Raw genomic sequence first — 16,569 nt, 5'->3', positions numbered from 1 at the left:
AAATTCTTTTCTCAAAAACAGCAAAGCCATGATTGGTTATATTTACATGGAAGCATCCTCAGATATAGTATACAAATCATGATTCTGGGGATAGAGTGGGGCCACAATGGACGATCAAAGATTATACATGAATACATATGAAAAAATCTTTAACAATCTTCTTCTCAAGAATAGCAAAGCCATGATTTGTCTTATTTATATGGAAGCACCTTTGGGTAATGTTAATTCATATTTGTTCAAATCTTGACCCCCTGGGGTAGGGAGGGGGCACAACAGGTGATCAAAGTTTTAGTTAGGAATATATAGGAAAGATCATTTAAAAATCTTCTCAAAAACAAAAATAATAAAAAAAATTAATATATATTGTATAACCTGGGTTTGTTTTTGCAGCTTTCAATTTATACTCTATGGATTGTTGTTTTATACTCAGGTGACCGTTAAGGCCCTTGGGCCTCTTGTTCTTATTCATTGACATATTTTCTCAAAACAGATCTCTGGATTTTCAAAATTTGATTTTAAGTAACTCAAGTCTTTATGGAAAAAATAAATTTATTGAATTAGGCATTAAAAATAATGTTTGTACAGATAAAATTACCGGTATATTTTAACTGTATGTCTGACATACCATATAAAAAGATTTCACTACAGGCAAAAAAATAGGTTTCATCTGTTAAGAGAACAATGACGAGCACTGCATGCTTTACATGTATATGTTATCTTTCTCTGAGATAACAGAGCACTGAATGATAGAATTCTTCAGTTATCCTTGATGTCTGTTTACAGGGTCCTCTGCCTCAGACCATGAACCAGTGCCCAGGATGCAAGGAGGGTATATGGACATGAAGCCTGGGTCAGTGTGTAGTAACAATCCAGACCCTGGCTATATTGACATGAGTCTGTCAAGTCCACAAGCAGACAAAGGTAAGATCACATCATAAAATTTCTACAAGACTCTTCTGAAAAATATGAGTACATTGTATATAAATTAAAGATAATTCTAGAATTTTTAACAAATTTTATGAAGGATATGACTTTTTGGTATTTATTGTGAAAGTGTCATTTTACATTTTGCAGCAGCATCCACTCAGATGAACAGTGGGTACATCCCCATGGGAGCAGGGCATGCTGGGAGAATAGCAGCATCAGCACCGATTCCCATCAGACAGCCCAAGGAGCCAGGTTACATGGAGATGGGTCCCTCCAGTCAGCCTCTCCCTCAGATCAAGGAGGGAGGAAGTAAGTTTTCATCATACTGGGGTCATAAATTATGATAAATTACTCCAAATAAATTGGAGTGTTATCCTAATTGTTATATTACTGCTGTTTAGTATTAGTTAAAAAAAAATTATGTGTAATAATTTACGATGTAAATGAGTTAAATTCAAATTTGAATTCACTTGAAACTTCTTGGAAATTTTATGAAATTAATAAATACTGTATGTTTATTTTCTGTTTTAGGTGGAGAAGCATATCTACCAATGACGCCAACAGCAAACAGTCCAATACCTGGCTCAGACAGTCTCCGCCCTGCCAAAGTGGTCTGCTACCTTTCTGATGACTCAATGTCTGGTGATCTGCCAAAACGATCCTTCTCCTTAGGATCTAAACCCAGTACCAAAATAGTGAGGCACCATACCAGTTATGTTGAACCAAAGGCCAAGGAGGAATCAACAGACAGTGGTCGCTGGCAGAGTGCTCCTCATCTCATTGCTCAGAAGAAAGCACAAGCCACTCACTCTTATATGAATACTGACTCTTCTTTAGGTTCAAGTCCACTGAGCCAATCACTTTTCTCAGAAGACTCAATGATGGAGATGGAGTATCGACCTAGAGCCACAAGTGAAAGCTACAGGCCTCGAACATCTAGTGTAGGAAAAATCTTGTCACAAGCCCGTCAGCGTTCATCAAGTTATGGACAACAATCAAAACTAGCCCAACTTGCTCATGATGTCAGGAGAAAAGTAGGGTCATTTGAATCGGTTCGTCATTCAAGTATTGATAAACAATTATTTCATCGTACTTCTAATGACTCTATTGAACATATGTCTTTCTCATCAAAGGCTTCATCCTCTGAATCTTTGCGTAACTCAAGTAGAAACTCTGAATATGTGGACATGCACTTGGACAAAAGTAATGATACAGGATATATCGATATGAGTATTGGAACCCCTAAAAGTGCAAAGTCAAGTGCATGTCATTCTAGGAGTTCTTCAAACCAAAGCCTTAGTTCTTCTCCTGCAATTATAAACAGTTTTGGAATAAAACAAGAATCACCTAGTATAAAAGTAATCAAATCCAGTGATGGAATTGCTCAAAAATCATCAAGTTTAAATGTTAGTTCTAGATCCTCCATTGCCAGCAGGAGTCCTTGTGGATCAGGAAGAGAATCTGAGGATGAAAGTTATGTTCCTTATGCTCCAGGAATTTCAGGAGAAAATCAGGTGCAGGAGACCAGATCTGGATCATTGTCAGACAAAAAAACAAGTTCAAGATCAAATTCACTTTCTTATGAAAAAAGACCAGGATCTAGATCTGGATCATTTGGCTCAGAAAAAAATCCAGATTCCAGATCTAATTCTTTTGGCAATTGTTCAAGGCCCAGTCCAAGATCTGGATCTTTCAAAGCAGATCAGAAATCTCACAAGAGCTCCCGACTAGGCAGACATAGTCCCAAAACAAGCCTAGTGTCCAGTGAGGCTCTTAAAAGTGTGGACAAAAAGGCTGTAAAACAATCAGATGATAATCAGTATATTGACTATGAACCCGGTAGTGTAGATGTAGGAAACCTGACAGAAAATCCACAGAATGTCAGCAGAGTGACAGAGAGCAATGTGATGAATGAGTCCACGACAATTGTTCAAAAACCAAGTGCCCAACTTCCTCAGTACAGTATGTCAGCTGACCCCTTGTTCTCAGCAATGCTTTTAGTTAAAGATAAAGAAAATAAAAGTGGAGAAAGTGAGTCCAATAAGAATACGGACACTAGTTTTCAACCAAAGCAGGATACTTCTGTCACCAAGCCAAAAAGTAATTCTTCAGATAATTATTCATATATGGAGTATGCACCAGATACATCTGTTACAGTGGATACTTCTCTGAAAAGTCCAACAGTTGTTCGATCATATTTTAACACAGATTCAAGTTCAAAAGAGGAAAAGAAGACCAAACCAACGAAGGATACAACTGAGAGATTGGAACTCGAGTGTGTTGCAAAACCATTGAGCAATGCTCCAGCAAGTTCAAAGTCTGAACTTGATAGAAAACCTAGTAAAGAGAGCAAAAAGGAGAGCAATAGTGCTGTTGTCAAACAGGTGCTCCCAATGAAAGTAGTGCTACTAGACAACACTGAGGATGATGATGGGTATGTTGGACTGGACTTTGGGGACAATAAACGGAGCTCAGATTTTTCTTACCTTCCAAGGTCTCCAATCAGAGGAGATCCTTCAGAAGGTACATCAGTGGATGGTGATTTGTTTATGAGACAGGACAGTAAACAGAGAGCTAGTCCAGTGAATGAAGGTGCCAGATCAGATCAGCCAGTTACCTCTGGACTAAAGAAAAAGACAAGTGTGAGTTCCCTCCAGGAACAAGACAATGTGTTCAGAGACGGTAAAAAAGAAACAGAAAGAAGCTGTGAATCTTTAAATTTAAAAAGCTCTATTCCACTCTCTGTGACCTCAAATCAAGAGCTTCATAAACAACTTAGTATGCCCTGCATGGCCATGGAATCGGAACAGAGTGGTGATAATGGACAGGAGGGGGATATAAATCGTCGAAGTTGTTCCGACCTTGCCAGTGAGTATGAAGAAATGTCTCTCCCAACTGTGAGGTCTAAATGTTCTTCCAGTCAACAACTCCCAGTAGGACCTACACTGAACTATGCTAAGCTGGATCTTGGATCAAGCGAAGAAATCCCAGGGGAACAGAAATTTCGCCAGACAAGGCATCCTTCCTCCCCAGATGATAGTGGTCCCCCTGTGCAAGGGTATGCAGAGATTGACTTTGAAATGTCTGATAACTTAAAAAATGCACGGAGCAAAGAAAAGTTACCTGTGAAGTTTTCTATAGAATAAATTCAATAGTCCTTGCTAAAAGCTTTAAAAAAAAAGGACTGGCAAGCAAGAGCTGTGCTTTAAACTGGCATGGTAAAATAGTCTGCCAGTCTGGATGTTGTATTTATAATCGTTGTCAGTACAAGAAAATCTGTTGGAAATTTTTCTTCATTAATGAATTTGCAGCTATGTCTAAATATAGACAGCTCTCTTAGAAAGCTCTGGTATTTGTTTTCTATTGATTTGTTCTTCTACATGATTGTGTTACAAGATAGAGTGTTTAAAAACGTGATCATCTTTGTATGACAGATATTTCATACATCTCGCCATGTGATAGAGGTTGTGTGCTTTCTGATATACAATGTAATGCAATATTTGTTTTGTACATGTTCTTGTAAGAAAGGAGAAAAGTGCATTGTATCTCGGATTTATGTCTGCATAGTGCCTGTGTATGCTGCTAGGAAATTATTATGCATGAAGATCTTTTTTATGTGTATCACTTTTGTATGAGTGATGTTGCTTACATGTAACTGCAAATAAAATATACTGTATGACAGATTGAAAGCAGAAGTATTGAGGTCTAGTTTATTCTGATGTTTTACTGATAATTGCATTACTGTGCAAGATGACAATTTTATAGAGCAAATTTTTACTTTAAGCTTTTAATGTTTTATGACAACTTTTGAAGAATTTATTATTTTATGTGACTTCGTTTTAGAGGCAGTTGCATCTGACCTTAATTACAGGCATTATACAAAGATTGGTGGTTGTAAATTTATCAACACTTTTAGGCATTTATTAAATTTTATTTTTAAGGATGTAGAAGTGTTCAAACATTAGACTTGCCTTATTCATACAAACAATATGTACAATGATGTAACAAAGAGACTCTTTTATACAACATCACAATTATGTATTTTAAAATACCTTAAAAAGGAAAATACCATTACTTCATATTTTTTTTGATTACTGTTTTTGTTTTTATGAAGTTGAATGATGCATGTATTTCTAAGTGAGCTTTCTCAATTTTCTCTGTTTTTATGTCTCTTTCACAAGTAGGCAGTAAGTACAGTCTCCTTATTGGAGACCTTATAATTGGCCAGTGTTTTAATAATTTGAGTCTTTGTAAAAGCTGATTTCCAAGGTTTTTATTTGCAATAGCTCTTAGTATACTTTAGTATACAAAATTCAGCATAAATGTATATTATGTGCTATAGAATATAATCATTTATTGGTTCTATCATAATTTTGATATCCAGCCATAGATTTAGATCATGTGTAAGTGGAAAGTGCCAAAATATGACTCCTCATTACGTAAATTACAAACAGTAAACAGATAATCTGTATTATCTTATTTGTAGCACAGTCAAACCTCTTTATCTCGAACTTGATAGGACTGAGAAAAAACTTTGAGATATCCGAGGATTAGAGATATCGAGGGTAAAATATTTAATAAGTTGTTCTGACTTCCAAATCACTTCGGCATATCCATGGTATTCGAGATATTAGTGTTCGAGATATCAAAGTTCAACTGTATTAAAGTTCATTGGTCCTCAGATAGGAGACATAACTCTTACTGAGACATATTTCTAATATTCCACATTATAAAGTTGTCATTTTTGTCAAATTTTGCACAGCTAGGTATGTTGAAATTAGGGATGTCAAAATATTTATTTTCTTTAGTCAAATAGTCGATTGCATTATTCGAACGATAGTCGAATATATTCGAAACTAAAATTTTATTTCAAACTTCACTGGTACATCACATATTTAACCCCAAATCCCCCCCTTTTTTTAAAATTTATTAAAAAGTTCCATCAAATGTTACACACAGATGTTCACATGGACCTAAAATGTGGATAGCGTGTTTTTATTTACTTAATATAGACCGCTAATTTCTCCAAAATGCATGATTTCTCCGTCAATCATGTTCATAAATCGGTCTGTAAAGTCGGTTTTTTAGGAAGCATAAAAAAATGACTGTGCAATATATCTTTTTAAAGCTTATTAAAATGGGGGGGGGGGGGGGGAGGCACACAAGGTGTCTGTGATAATGTTAAATATTTGAATATACTTTTTATACCAACTATCAAAATGTCTTTAAAATATGTAAAAGAATATTAATTTTATAATAATTACCGTTGTGTCCAAACATGTCACGGCTATAATGGGTACATGGTATGGTTTGTTCCCATGATATGAGATCAAGTCCAATTAATAATTTTACATAGAAAGCGCAGTATAGCGAGACAATTTTATTACAAAAACAACACATTAATTGACAAATAATTCTCGCGGAAGTGAAGCATTTCTAATCACTGTAATTTCTACATGTAAAGTCAGCAGTTTTTAATGAGGAAAATTATCTTATCGACTGTGTCTGAGGAAAGACGGTTTCTCAATTTTAGGATGAGAATTCCATCCCTTTAGCACTCTTTTATTGAATTTAATTATTCGAATGTCGTTTTGTTATTCGATCGTCGGTCCTTTCGACTGATGGTCGAATAGTCGACTATTCATTGACATCCCTAGTTAAAATAGTTCGCATTTCAGTTATCAATTAGATTTCTTTAAGAAAATCATAAGCTTTAATACAAAATTTCATAGGAGTGAACAGGGGGCTAATGAACCTTAAAAGGCACCTGATAATTTTTTTGGCAGTTCCCCTTAATACTTTTCTGTTGCATTTTCTGTGTGCTAGACATAATGGGAGTAATTTCTAATCAATGGGCTCCATTAATTGAAGTAATTAAAATCAGTTTTAAGAGAAAGAGATTCAGAGTGCCTTACTGCACTGTAAGTACATTTATTTGTTTATAAGTGTGTAATGTAAAAACATACCAGTATTGTATGTAGTCTTGGATTCTTTGTAAGGATATTGCATTTAAGCATTAATCTGTATTGTAACACAAGATGTTCATCATTAACATTGGGACTGACCAAAATGTTTTGAAAATGTTATCAAAATTAAGTTTATTATCTGAAAAAGATCTTGTCAAACATTTTGAATAATTATTATAAAAAGTTTTGCAAAGTGTTAGTTGAATGATTTCAAAAACAAAGGTCATGTTAGTGAATCTAACAGAATGTTAACAGTATTTATCACACAGAATTATGTTTTTTTTTCTTCACGATTTATTATGTATTTGCACTATCTACCTAGGAAGCCTAATTACCTCTGTTCAGTGCTCGCGTGTTTTTGTAATCTTGTACGTTATTTTCAGGCTTTTTTGTACAATGACATTGCATACAGAAATAGCTGATGAGTAGAATATAAATTAATTATTGTGTATTAATATTTTTATCCATAATATGACAATGTGTTGCCATGGTTATTGTTACTTGTTGTCCACTATTTTCATGTTACAGAATATTCAGATATAAAAATAATTAAAATTGCAAAATTTTACATTTATTTTGGGATATTATTTCTCTGTGTTATGCTATTCAACTGTGACATAATTCTTTCCTGTGAGCTTGACCTCACCCCTCCATATTTTGCATTTTCAAACTAACTAATAAAAACATTTTTATCAAACCTCATATACTCGTATACTGATTCGTACTGATGGGAACTATTCAACTGTTTTTTAACTTTCTTACCTTGACTTTCCCTATAACCTTGTCCCCACTATTCTCCATTTTGATTTACCTTAGTTTGAAAGAAACTGTTTAAGATATTTTTCATCAAATCACAAAGATATATTGTTGATGAGAGATATTCAACAGTGTCAAAATTTTCTAACCCTGACCTTCCCTATGACCTAGATGTCACTATATATCTATTATTTTGCATTTAGCACAATTTCAAAGAAACTGTTCATAATATTTACATCCAACTTCAAACATTACTACAAACTGGTGAGAGCTATTCAATTTTCATAATTTTCTGACCTTGACCTTCAGTATGACCTAAACTTCACTTTTCAAGACACATGTACATGCATTTAAATCAAATTTTATACAAAGTTATATATTGGTTAAGCAATTAAATTTGTTATAATTTTCTTACTTGACCTTTCTCATGACTTTGACCTTTCAATGACCTTCACCTTCTCTTTTGAAGATATTTTAATCAAGCCTCACAAAAAGATACATATTGGTGAGAGCAATTCAACTGTGTCAATTTTTATGACCTTGACCTCACTATTCCTCATTTTGAAGTTACATATTAAGTTTCAAAAAAGGTGTGCAGGATATTTTCACCAAACTTTGTATACTGATACAAAGAGGTGAGAGCAATTATTTTTTTACCTTGACCTTCTCTGTGACCTTGAAATTCATTATTTGGCATTTTGCTCTTAGTTCATCCTATTTTATTCTATTAGGGTTAACTTCATAAAACTCCATATACAGATAAATCTGTTTAAGAGTGTTTTAATCATATACCTTAGGGATTGTATTAAAATTTGCTAAATATGAGAAAATAAACTTGAAACAATGAGACTTCATTTAGCTGTTAGATGATGGATGGAATGAATCAACACTACATTCCAATTCATTGTACTGCAGGTATCAGATCTGTTTATGAAAATTATTCTTTTTAAGTTGCAATACAAATGTACATGTATATTTGGCCACAATAGGAGATGAAAGTTTTACACTTGAATTTATTGAAAACTAGAACTATATTTATACATCCATAGGACATGAGTGCCCTAACCCTAATGTACATTAGGGTAGGGCACTCATTTCCTATGGATGTATCAATCTCCAGGGATGTAGAGCTGATATTAAATCTGCTGCCTACAGTACTATAATGGTCAGACCCACCTTGGAGTATGCAGCTACAGTATGGGATACCTACCAACAGTCCCAAATACAATTAACAGAGAGTGTCCAGACACGAGCAGCAAGGTATGTCAAGGGCAATTACTATTCCAGAACACCAGGCTGCGTAATCCTTGATAAAAGACTTGCACATGGAGCCCCTTGAGATGCGACAATTAAGATTTTATAATGATGTAGAAGATCAGCAAGAACCTGATAAATATTCAGCAGCATCTTATTTGACACCAGGAGATACTCGGACTAGGGGCAGCAAGAACCATCAGCTACCAACATACCGTGACATGTACAGGTTCTCTCATTCCCCCAAGAACCATGAGGGACTGGAACAGCCTACCAGAACATGTCAAAGAAGCCAGTACCATAGAGGGCTTCAAGGAGCAGCTAATCAACAACATAGCTGCTTCCTACCACCCATAAAAATCTGGAGATCTAGTTTCTAACCAGTTTTTAACATGTAAACATGAGGTTTTTTGCTGTTTTCAGTGTGCTACATACACCCAGTAACTGAGGGCAGCATCCTATAGGAAGAAGAAGAAGATCACATTTGAATCAACACTACCTGAGAATGCTTGCATTTAAATATCACTATCATGGCCCTTCTCTTCTTGAGAAGATTTTTAAAACATTTTTTTTTATGTACTAGTATTCCCATGTCATACTCTGATCCCGTATTGTGGCCCCACCCTATACGCTCGACTTGAATCTGCACTCATTATATTTTAACTTAGGATTTTATTTTAGATTTCTGGTGTTTGTTATAAACTAAATTTCTATTCTGCAATATACAGGAACAAGAGTGCAGCCAATCTAGTTATTATAAATGAATCTCTAGTTAAATGTTCTTTAATTTCAGGGAAAATTGGACTTGTTGGGAAAATTAAAACATTCAGTTTTAATTCTGAATGCGGCCTTTCAAAGGCTCCAGTTATAGACAAAGCCATGAGGATTTCCACAGAAATTGTCATATATGTGGTCACTTAACTCATATAATTGCTTAAATAAAAAGTCTTAATGTCTTGTAAAAATTTATTATGGTGAATAAACATGTAATCTACAATTTTTTTTATGAAGATTGATGCACAAATATTGGAAACTTTGAGAATCATTTCAAATTTGTTTTCTTTTGCCTCAAAGATATTGATAACCTGTTACACATTACATGAATACACTACAGTAAAAACCCTTCCTGTTTTCATAGCTATATTGAAACAATCTAGGTCTTAGGAATCTCACTGCTGTTTCAAAATGTCCTTTTGCTCTAACATCAAACTGCTATCTGTCCCTTCAATTTTAAATACTGAAAAACAAAATAAAAAAAACTGTATTTAAAATACATATTTATTCATTTTGAGAAATGTATCCCAGTAATTAGAAGCAATGCATTAAAACTACATGTCTTCATAAACAAGTTACAGTGGAGTCTTGTGAATCCACATGACAATAATCTGGACACCTTAACTTTTGGTTGATAGTAGGGAACAGAATGTACAATTCTGTAGGAATTTGTAGGGTACAGAATGTAAAATTCTGTAGAAATCAAGTAATTATTACTGTTCATTTCAGTAATCGGGGCACTTCATTCATCTTGAAATTTGCTTGGGAACACAAGCATAAAATATGGAGATAATGAACAGTATAATCAAGCTCAAAAGTGCATTGAAACTATGCAAACTGGGAGCAGAGCAAACATGGACTTCTTAAACTTCAGAGATGGGATCAGGTGCCATGGAGGAGTAAGCATCCCCTGTTGACCGGTCATACTCACTGTGTGCTCATTGTAATGATCGGGCAAACAGAAAAATCCGTAGACAATTCAGTGTTTAAATAATGGCCTTAAAAATTAGTATGAAAAACATCAGTCAGAATTGGGACTTAATGATAGGTTGTATTTGCTGATAAGGTCATTGTATTGACCATAGAACTTGCAAAATGATGACTTTAAACAAGACTGTTGATACCCTTGTTTCACCAACTTTTTTGTCAAGAACTTGCTTCATTTAAGAAATTGTTCGTACATGGAGCAAGCTCTTGTGTATCAAATCAAATGGGAGATATAAATCCCATATGCATGTGATAAGGGTATATTGCTACATAAATGAGGGAAACTGACAATAGAAAAGTTGAAGTCATCACGTTTATCATAAAGTTTATTTGTTAGGTTACCATAGGGTTAAGCCTTGAATTTATATATGTGTAATTAAAGTACTGTAAACATGCTATTTCCACGGAGTCAATTCTGAGGGATCATGAATTCTGTTCAATGAAGTGTCACCCATTTCAGAAAAACAGAAAACCTTCAAAGCAGTGTTTACATTTATTTCAAAGTAAAGGGTTAGAGATCAATTGTAACAGGGTTTGGGTTGAGGTTTATGACAAATCTCTGTGGACCTTACAACAATTAAATCTTTATCTTTTTTTAAAATTATTTCAAAGGGGCATTTTTATCAATTGAAGCGGTCAATTTGGCCAATAGCCAATTTCCTAGTTCTTAAGAAAAACACAGTCCCAAATGATAATAAAACAAGAGGCTCATGTGTCACAACACTAACCTGAGTCAATATGGCTCTATTGTTCTTCAATAGCAGATTTCTTCTCCTATATAGTCATATGTGAAATTTTGATTGCCTTTTCTACCCCTATCCTTCCCCCAGATGACATGTTTTGAACCAAACTGAATCTACACTATCTGAGGATGATTCCTTATTCATGACTAATCATGACTATTATGACTAATCACGGCTTTGCTGATCTTGAGAACAGAATTTTAAAGATGTGTTTCACCCTACCCTGGGGGGTCATGATTTGAACAAATTGAATCTTACACTACCAGAGGTTGCTTCCATATCAATATGACTAGTCATGGCTTTGTTATTCTTCAGAAGAAGATTTCTAAAGAATTTTTCTATATATGTTCTTTCATAAAACTTTGATCCCCCGTCGTTGCCACACCCTGCTAATGGAGGAAATAGCTTTAAAAAAATTGAATCTACAATACTGTGGGATGCTTCCATAATCCATATCAATATGACTTATCATGGCTTTATTCTTACAGGCTTTATTTCTCTATATTCCTATGTAAAGCTTTGATCCCCCATTGTGGCCCCATTCTACCCTCCAGGATCATGATTTGAACAAACTTGAATCTACACTCCCCGAGGATGCTTTTATATCAATATGACTATTCGTGGCTTTGTTGTTCTTGAGAAGAAGATTTTTAAAGATTTTTCCAATATATTCCAATGTAAAACTTTGATCCCCCGTTGTGGCCCCACCCTACCTCCAAGGTCACAACTTGAACATATTTTGTGGGGTGGGGGGTAAGTAAGTAGCACTAGTCAAGGACAGATTATTTATTTTCAACTTTTTTGTGGACAGATTATTTCCAAAATCTGCCAGCCCCCCCCCCCCCCCCCCCCAGCGAATCAAATGGTCGTCCCTTAACTTACATTTTTTCTACTGTTAATGGCCTGCTGAACCCAAAGTAGCTCTAAAGCAATGTTTTTTCTCATTTCTTGCAGTGATTCCTTATCTTGAGGGTACTGGTGGGGTTCCCTTTCCTGTTGAACCTCTTTAGACTCAGTAGCAGGTGCTGCAAAGACAAGAATACTTTATTACTTACTCTCGGTGCTCTCAACATCTTTAAATGCTTTTGTCAATCAATTTGTACAGGACTGTCCTTTTTTCTATCATAATATACCCAGGTAGTTTTTTTAAATTTTGTTTTAAGATGAGTACCTTTTGTTGTACCTGAAATGCTATGAAAACTGTCCCAGACTGAGGTTTCATTAGTTTGCCCAGAGGTCCCCATGAAAACTGGGATACCATGATTTCCTCTGGGAGATGGGATTCCTTTGGGAGGATTTGTTGTAATTTGCTTTGATGACTCATTCTGCCATGATATTGCAGACTCCTTTGTTATATTGTCAGGGATGAACTTTTCTGCTGCCAGCTCTGTACAATGATTTGATTCTTTGACCACCTCTATTAGAGTTTTTGATATGTCTGTTTGCTTTGATTCCTTATTTTTTTCTGGTATGTCCTGAATATTTAGCACTCCATGTTCCCCTGTCTCAGTCTCTGTTGTTACACACTGTTCAATCTTGTGGATATCTTGAGTTGGTGTACTGGATTCACAGAAACTTGTTTGAGTTTCAACTGTGAGGAAATCGTGGTCAAAAGCCTGACTAGCTGATTGAACTCCTACTTCACACAGTTCTTTAGTGTCTTTACATTTTCTGGTAGCACCATTTTTAAGCTCTGCCTGAGTAGACATTGTTTGTTTTGATGTGTCTCTAACTGAACTGTCAATCTCTCTCTGTGTCTTTCTCTTGTTGGCTTTTTTCTGGAAAATTGGTTTACACAGTCCTTCACATATCCAAATTGGCCCAGTTTGGCTGTTGGTTTCCACTTCTTTAAATATGTCATCATACTCCTTTCTCGTCTCATTCATCCATTTTCTAACCAAAATGCCTCTGAACAATGCCTAGAAAAAGCACATAAAATGAAGAAAAATGTTAATTTAAACTGTATGTTCATATATACTGGCAGTAGTTTGGCAATTATATATTTTTTGTGAAATAAATGATATATACCTGTATAATTAAAAAGAAGGTTATGAGTAAAATATCCCATATTGACAAAATATGCATTTTGAGTTAAGAAAAGGTGATGAAAGGATTAGGCATTTACTGGTAATATGATTAAAGAATTAAGAAAGAAAGAGATACAGGTCTGGTCATTCTGAAAATGATATCAAAGTATGCATTGTACAGCTTATGTCATAGTAATTTAATACACTGGATAAATTCTTAATAAATTAAAAAATGTAAGAAATTGTCATAATTTCGTGATGCAACCTTTTGATTCAGCCATACACATGTACATGTAGCTGGAATTTAATCAAATATCATTTGAAGCATTATTCAAAATAACTTGACTATTAAGTTAATATCTTGTTTATATCCAATCACTTAAATTTAACAATATCATTTTCACATTCTATGTGGCTTTAAATCAAGGAATCATGATAAAATGATAATGACTTAGGACAGATCAATGCCTACATGTACATGCAGATAAAACGTTCTATCCTTAAAATAATACTTTCCTACCAACTTAGTCTACGAATACAATTACTTCCTTGTGTTAATTGGCATTGTAGCAAAATAAACAGGGATAGACAATTCTAATCTAGGTTTATACATGTACTATAAACAATTCAGAGAGTCGTGAGGTATGTAAATTTGAAGCAAGAAAAAAACATTGAGAAAATGTGTTGATTTCTTTAATGGATATTTTTGGGGGGTACAGCTGTAGGGGGTGCAGTCTCAAGAAGGTTTAATGTGATTAATTTGGTGGTTATTTACAGTAGAATTCCTTCTGTTTTCTCCAAAATCGTGCTAGAGCATAATTCCGCTCTATTTTTCTACATTGCAATAGTATGAATTTTAGGATCAGAGATATAAACATGATAAATAACAGAGATTCAAAAGTCAACTGTTCAAAATCTTGTGATTTCTTGCATGCCCTATTTTTACTATTTTTAAATTATGCACTACTTAAATCACATAATTCTTTAAAATTATCAAAGATGACAATGTAGAACCTTTTAATTTTATATCAAAAAATCATTCTGAATGTTACATTTTTGTAAGTTTCATCATTTCTCAGAGATTTCACCAACTTTCAATCATTTGCCTCTTTAATTTGCCTAGTTTGCTTTTAATAACCAATATATAGTTTTAAAACTTTACCAATCATATACCCATATAACGTACATGTATTTAATTTTGTTTTGGATTAAATTTCTTTACTTTTGTGTCTGGAGTACACCAACAAAATTAAATCCAACGCAAAATATTTCATTTCAGAAACTCATTATTTAAATCGGAAATATACATGTTTCTGTATCAATAATCAATTTTTAAACCACTCAATTATCAGTACCATCACACTTTGCATGGTATTAAAATATAAAGCTCTAAACAGTTATAACGTCATTTTATTTAATCATTTATTTAACAAAAATACACAGGTGTAAATAAAGAAGATGTGTAATGAAATATAAGGTAAATTCTGAAAAATCACAGTTCAGTTTAGGATATCAAACCTGAATCCCTGATATCAACACATCAATAAGTAGATCATGATCACTTATACAGATTATGTCTACCAACTGTTGAATTAAGAATAAAAGATGATTGTTAATGGTGTACCCAACTCAAGCTACCAAAAAATATAGTTAAAAAACACTGAATTTTTTCATGCCTTTTAAACCTGAATTATAATCACTGCTTGTATACACATCATTGCTTGATCTTCACCCTCAGTAGACCACCAAAGGATCAATTACCCCTGCTCAATTAAACATGGCACCTGAGAATTTACTTCAAATTGTATTTAAATACACTTCTCTACAATCTGGCAGATATTGTAATAAATGGGCTATATGTTAAGACATATTCCAACTGTGTTGAGGGCTTGTCCTGAGACAGAGATTATTCTTATCTAAATGATGCCCTACATTTTTTTTTTCTTTGTCAAACAATTTTCTAAAAGTACTACTAGTATTCATTAGAAACCATGCTAATTTTTCATATGAAAATGATAATTTATTTATTTAAGCATTGTAAGGTGCGGTATGATAATTTGTCGGCACGGACAGGTGCTGTTATAGGACCAACAACATCCAAAAATAAGAATTCAATGCTTATATTTATATTCTCTAATTTTCTCTCTTCATAATTGCTAATTTCATTAATCTGTTAGCTCTTTTCAGAACTGGTGTCCTTTAAATAGACGTAAGAGCTATTTGTGATGTAGAAAAGTTAAATAACGAAGATGAATATTGCGAGGAAAGAAAATGACAAATTAATTTATATGTACATTTGTTATACTTAACAATAATTTAATATAGATTTTAATTGACAGGAATTCAATTGTGTCTATCTATAATTATTATACATTATGATGTTCCTAGAGTATTGAAAATGCATATAGCTCCTAATGTGTATTCTATCATGCAGTGACAAGGTTTCGTGTGTGTTATAGGGTATTGAATGCTGTAGATTTCCAATGGATTCCATACAGAAAATTACACTGAATGTAAATATTTAGGTATGATTAATACTCCTCCTCCGTTAAGGCGTTTTGTCACTGAGATCTTCCATGTATATTTATATAGTCAACCCACAGGAGTTCGCAATTTTATCAATAAAGTTACGCATAGCTCATGGTTTGGTCAATCGAGTGATTTCTATTAACTGTATTGATAAAATTGCGAACTCCTGTGGTCAACCTAAGACCTGTTAGGTCGGGCTTTGGGGCCTTAAAACTAAGACGAGCTCGCGTTTTGATCTGCCTCACTTTCAGCAGACACATATAAAAAAATGGTTTTTATATGTCTCTGCTTTCAGATGGAAAAGTCATCTAGGTTTATGTTTTATGGCCTCAGAACCAATTTTTTCACGCGAAATGCATGCAGAAAGACAATGTAGCTTTCTAAATAGTGACACACAAATTGCTAAGTATGCAATAAAATATTGCATATAATCATTTTAATGTACATATACCTGTATCTTAGTAATTTCTGCTTCGGTATATTCATTTTCAACAAAATCTTCCGCCATTTTGAAACAAATGTCGTTTCCGTGAGAAGAAACGACGTTGATTGGTTGACAGGAAATTAAAGCACCTGGTAGAGACAGATTTGTTGTTTACGATCTGG

General features: G+C 34.1%; 2 protein-coding genes across 3 annotated transcripts in view; one reads left to right on the top strand and one right to left on the bottom strand.

Moving 5' to 3' along the window:
• Positions 1–4,582, top strand: part of LOC133189411 (serine/arginine repetitive matrix protein 2-like) — a 29,874-nt gene extending 25,292 nt beyond the window's left edge. The window contains exons 9-11 of the mRNA XM_061324791.1: positions 784–921; positions 1,075–1,236; positions 1,459–4,582. Coding sequence (XP_061180775.1) covers positions 784–921; positions 1,075–1,236; positions 1,459–4,073 — 2,915 coding nt within the window. The 3' untranslated portion in view covers positions 4,074–4,582. The remainder of the gene's footprint in view (positions 1–783; positions 922–1,074; positions 1,237–1,458) is intronic.
• Positions 4,583–9,855: 5,273 nt separating this feature from the next.
• On the bottom strand, positions 9,856–16,564 carry LOC133189381 (uncharacterized). 2 transcript variants are annotated; one of them, XM_061324764.1, is made up of 4 exons: positions 16,415–16,564; positions 12,579–13,326; positions 12,290–12,432; positions 9,856–10,140 (listed from the first exon to the last, which is right to left on the bottom strand). In XM_061324764.1, exons 1-4 carry the CDS (start codon positions 16,469–16,471, stop codon positions 10,108–10,110), a joined length of 981 nt encoding a protein of 326 aa, XP_061180748.1. In that variant the 5' UTR covers positions 16,472–16,564; the 3' UTR covers positions 9,856–10,107. The 2 variants fall into 2 exon arrangements, with proteins under 2 accessions (XP_061180748.1, XP_061180754.1); XM_061324770.1 differs by having other exon boundaries at positions 12,591–13,326; positions 16,415–16,550.
• Between the last annotated feature and the right edge of the window lie 5 nt (positions 16,565–16,569).

This window comes from Saccostrea echinata, unplaced genomic scaffold (assembly GCF_033153115.1).
Source record: "Saccostrea echinata isolate AGI-Se365-2 ecotype Australia unplaced genomic scaffold, CSIRO_AGI_Sech_v1 ptg000001l, whole genome shotgun sequence".
Classification (NCBI taxonomy): Eukaryota; Metazoa; Mollusca; class Bivalvia; order Ostreida; family Ostreidae; genus Saccostrea; species Saccostrea echinata.
This window is presented reverse-complemented; position numbering and strand designations above follow the sequence as displayed.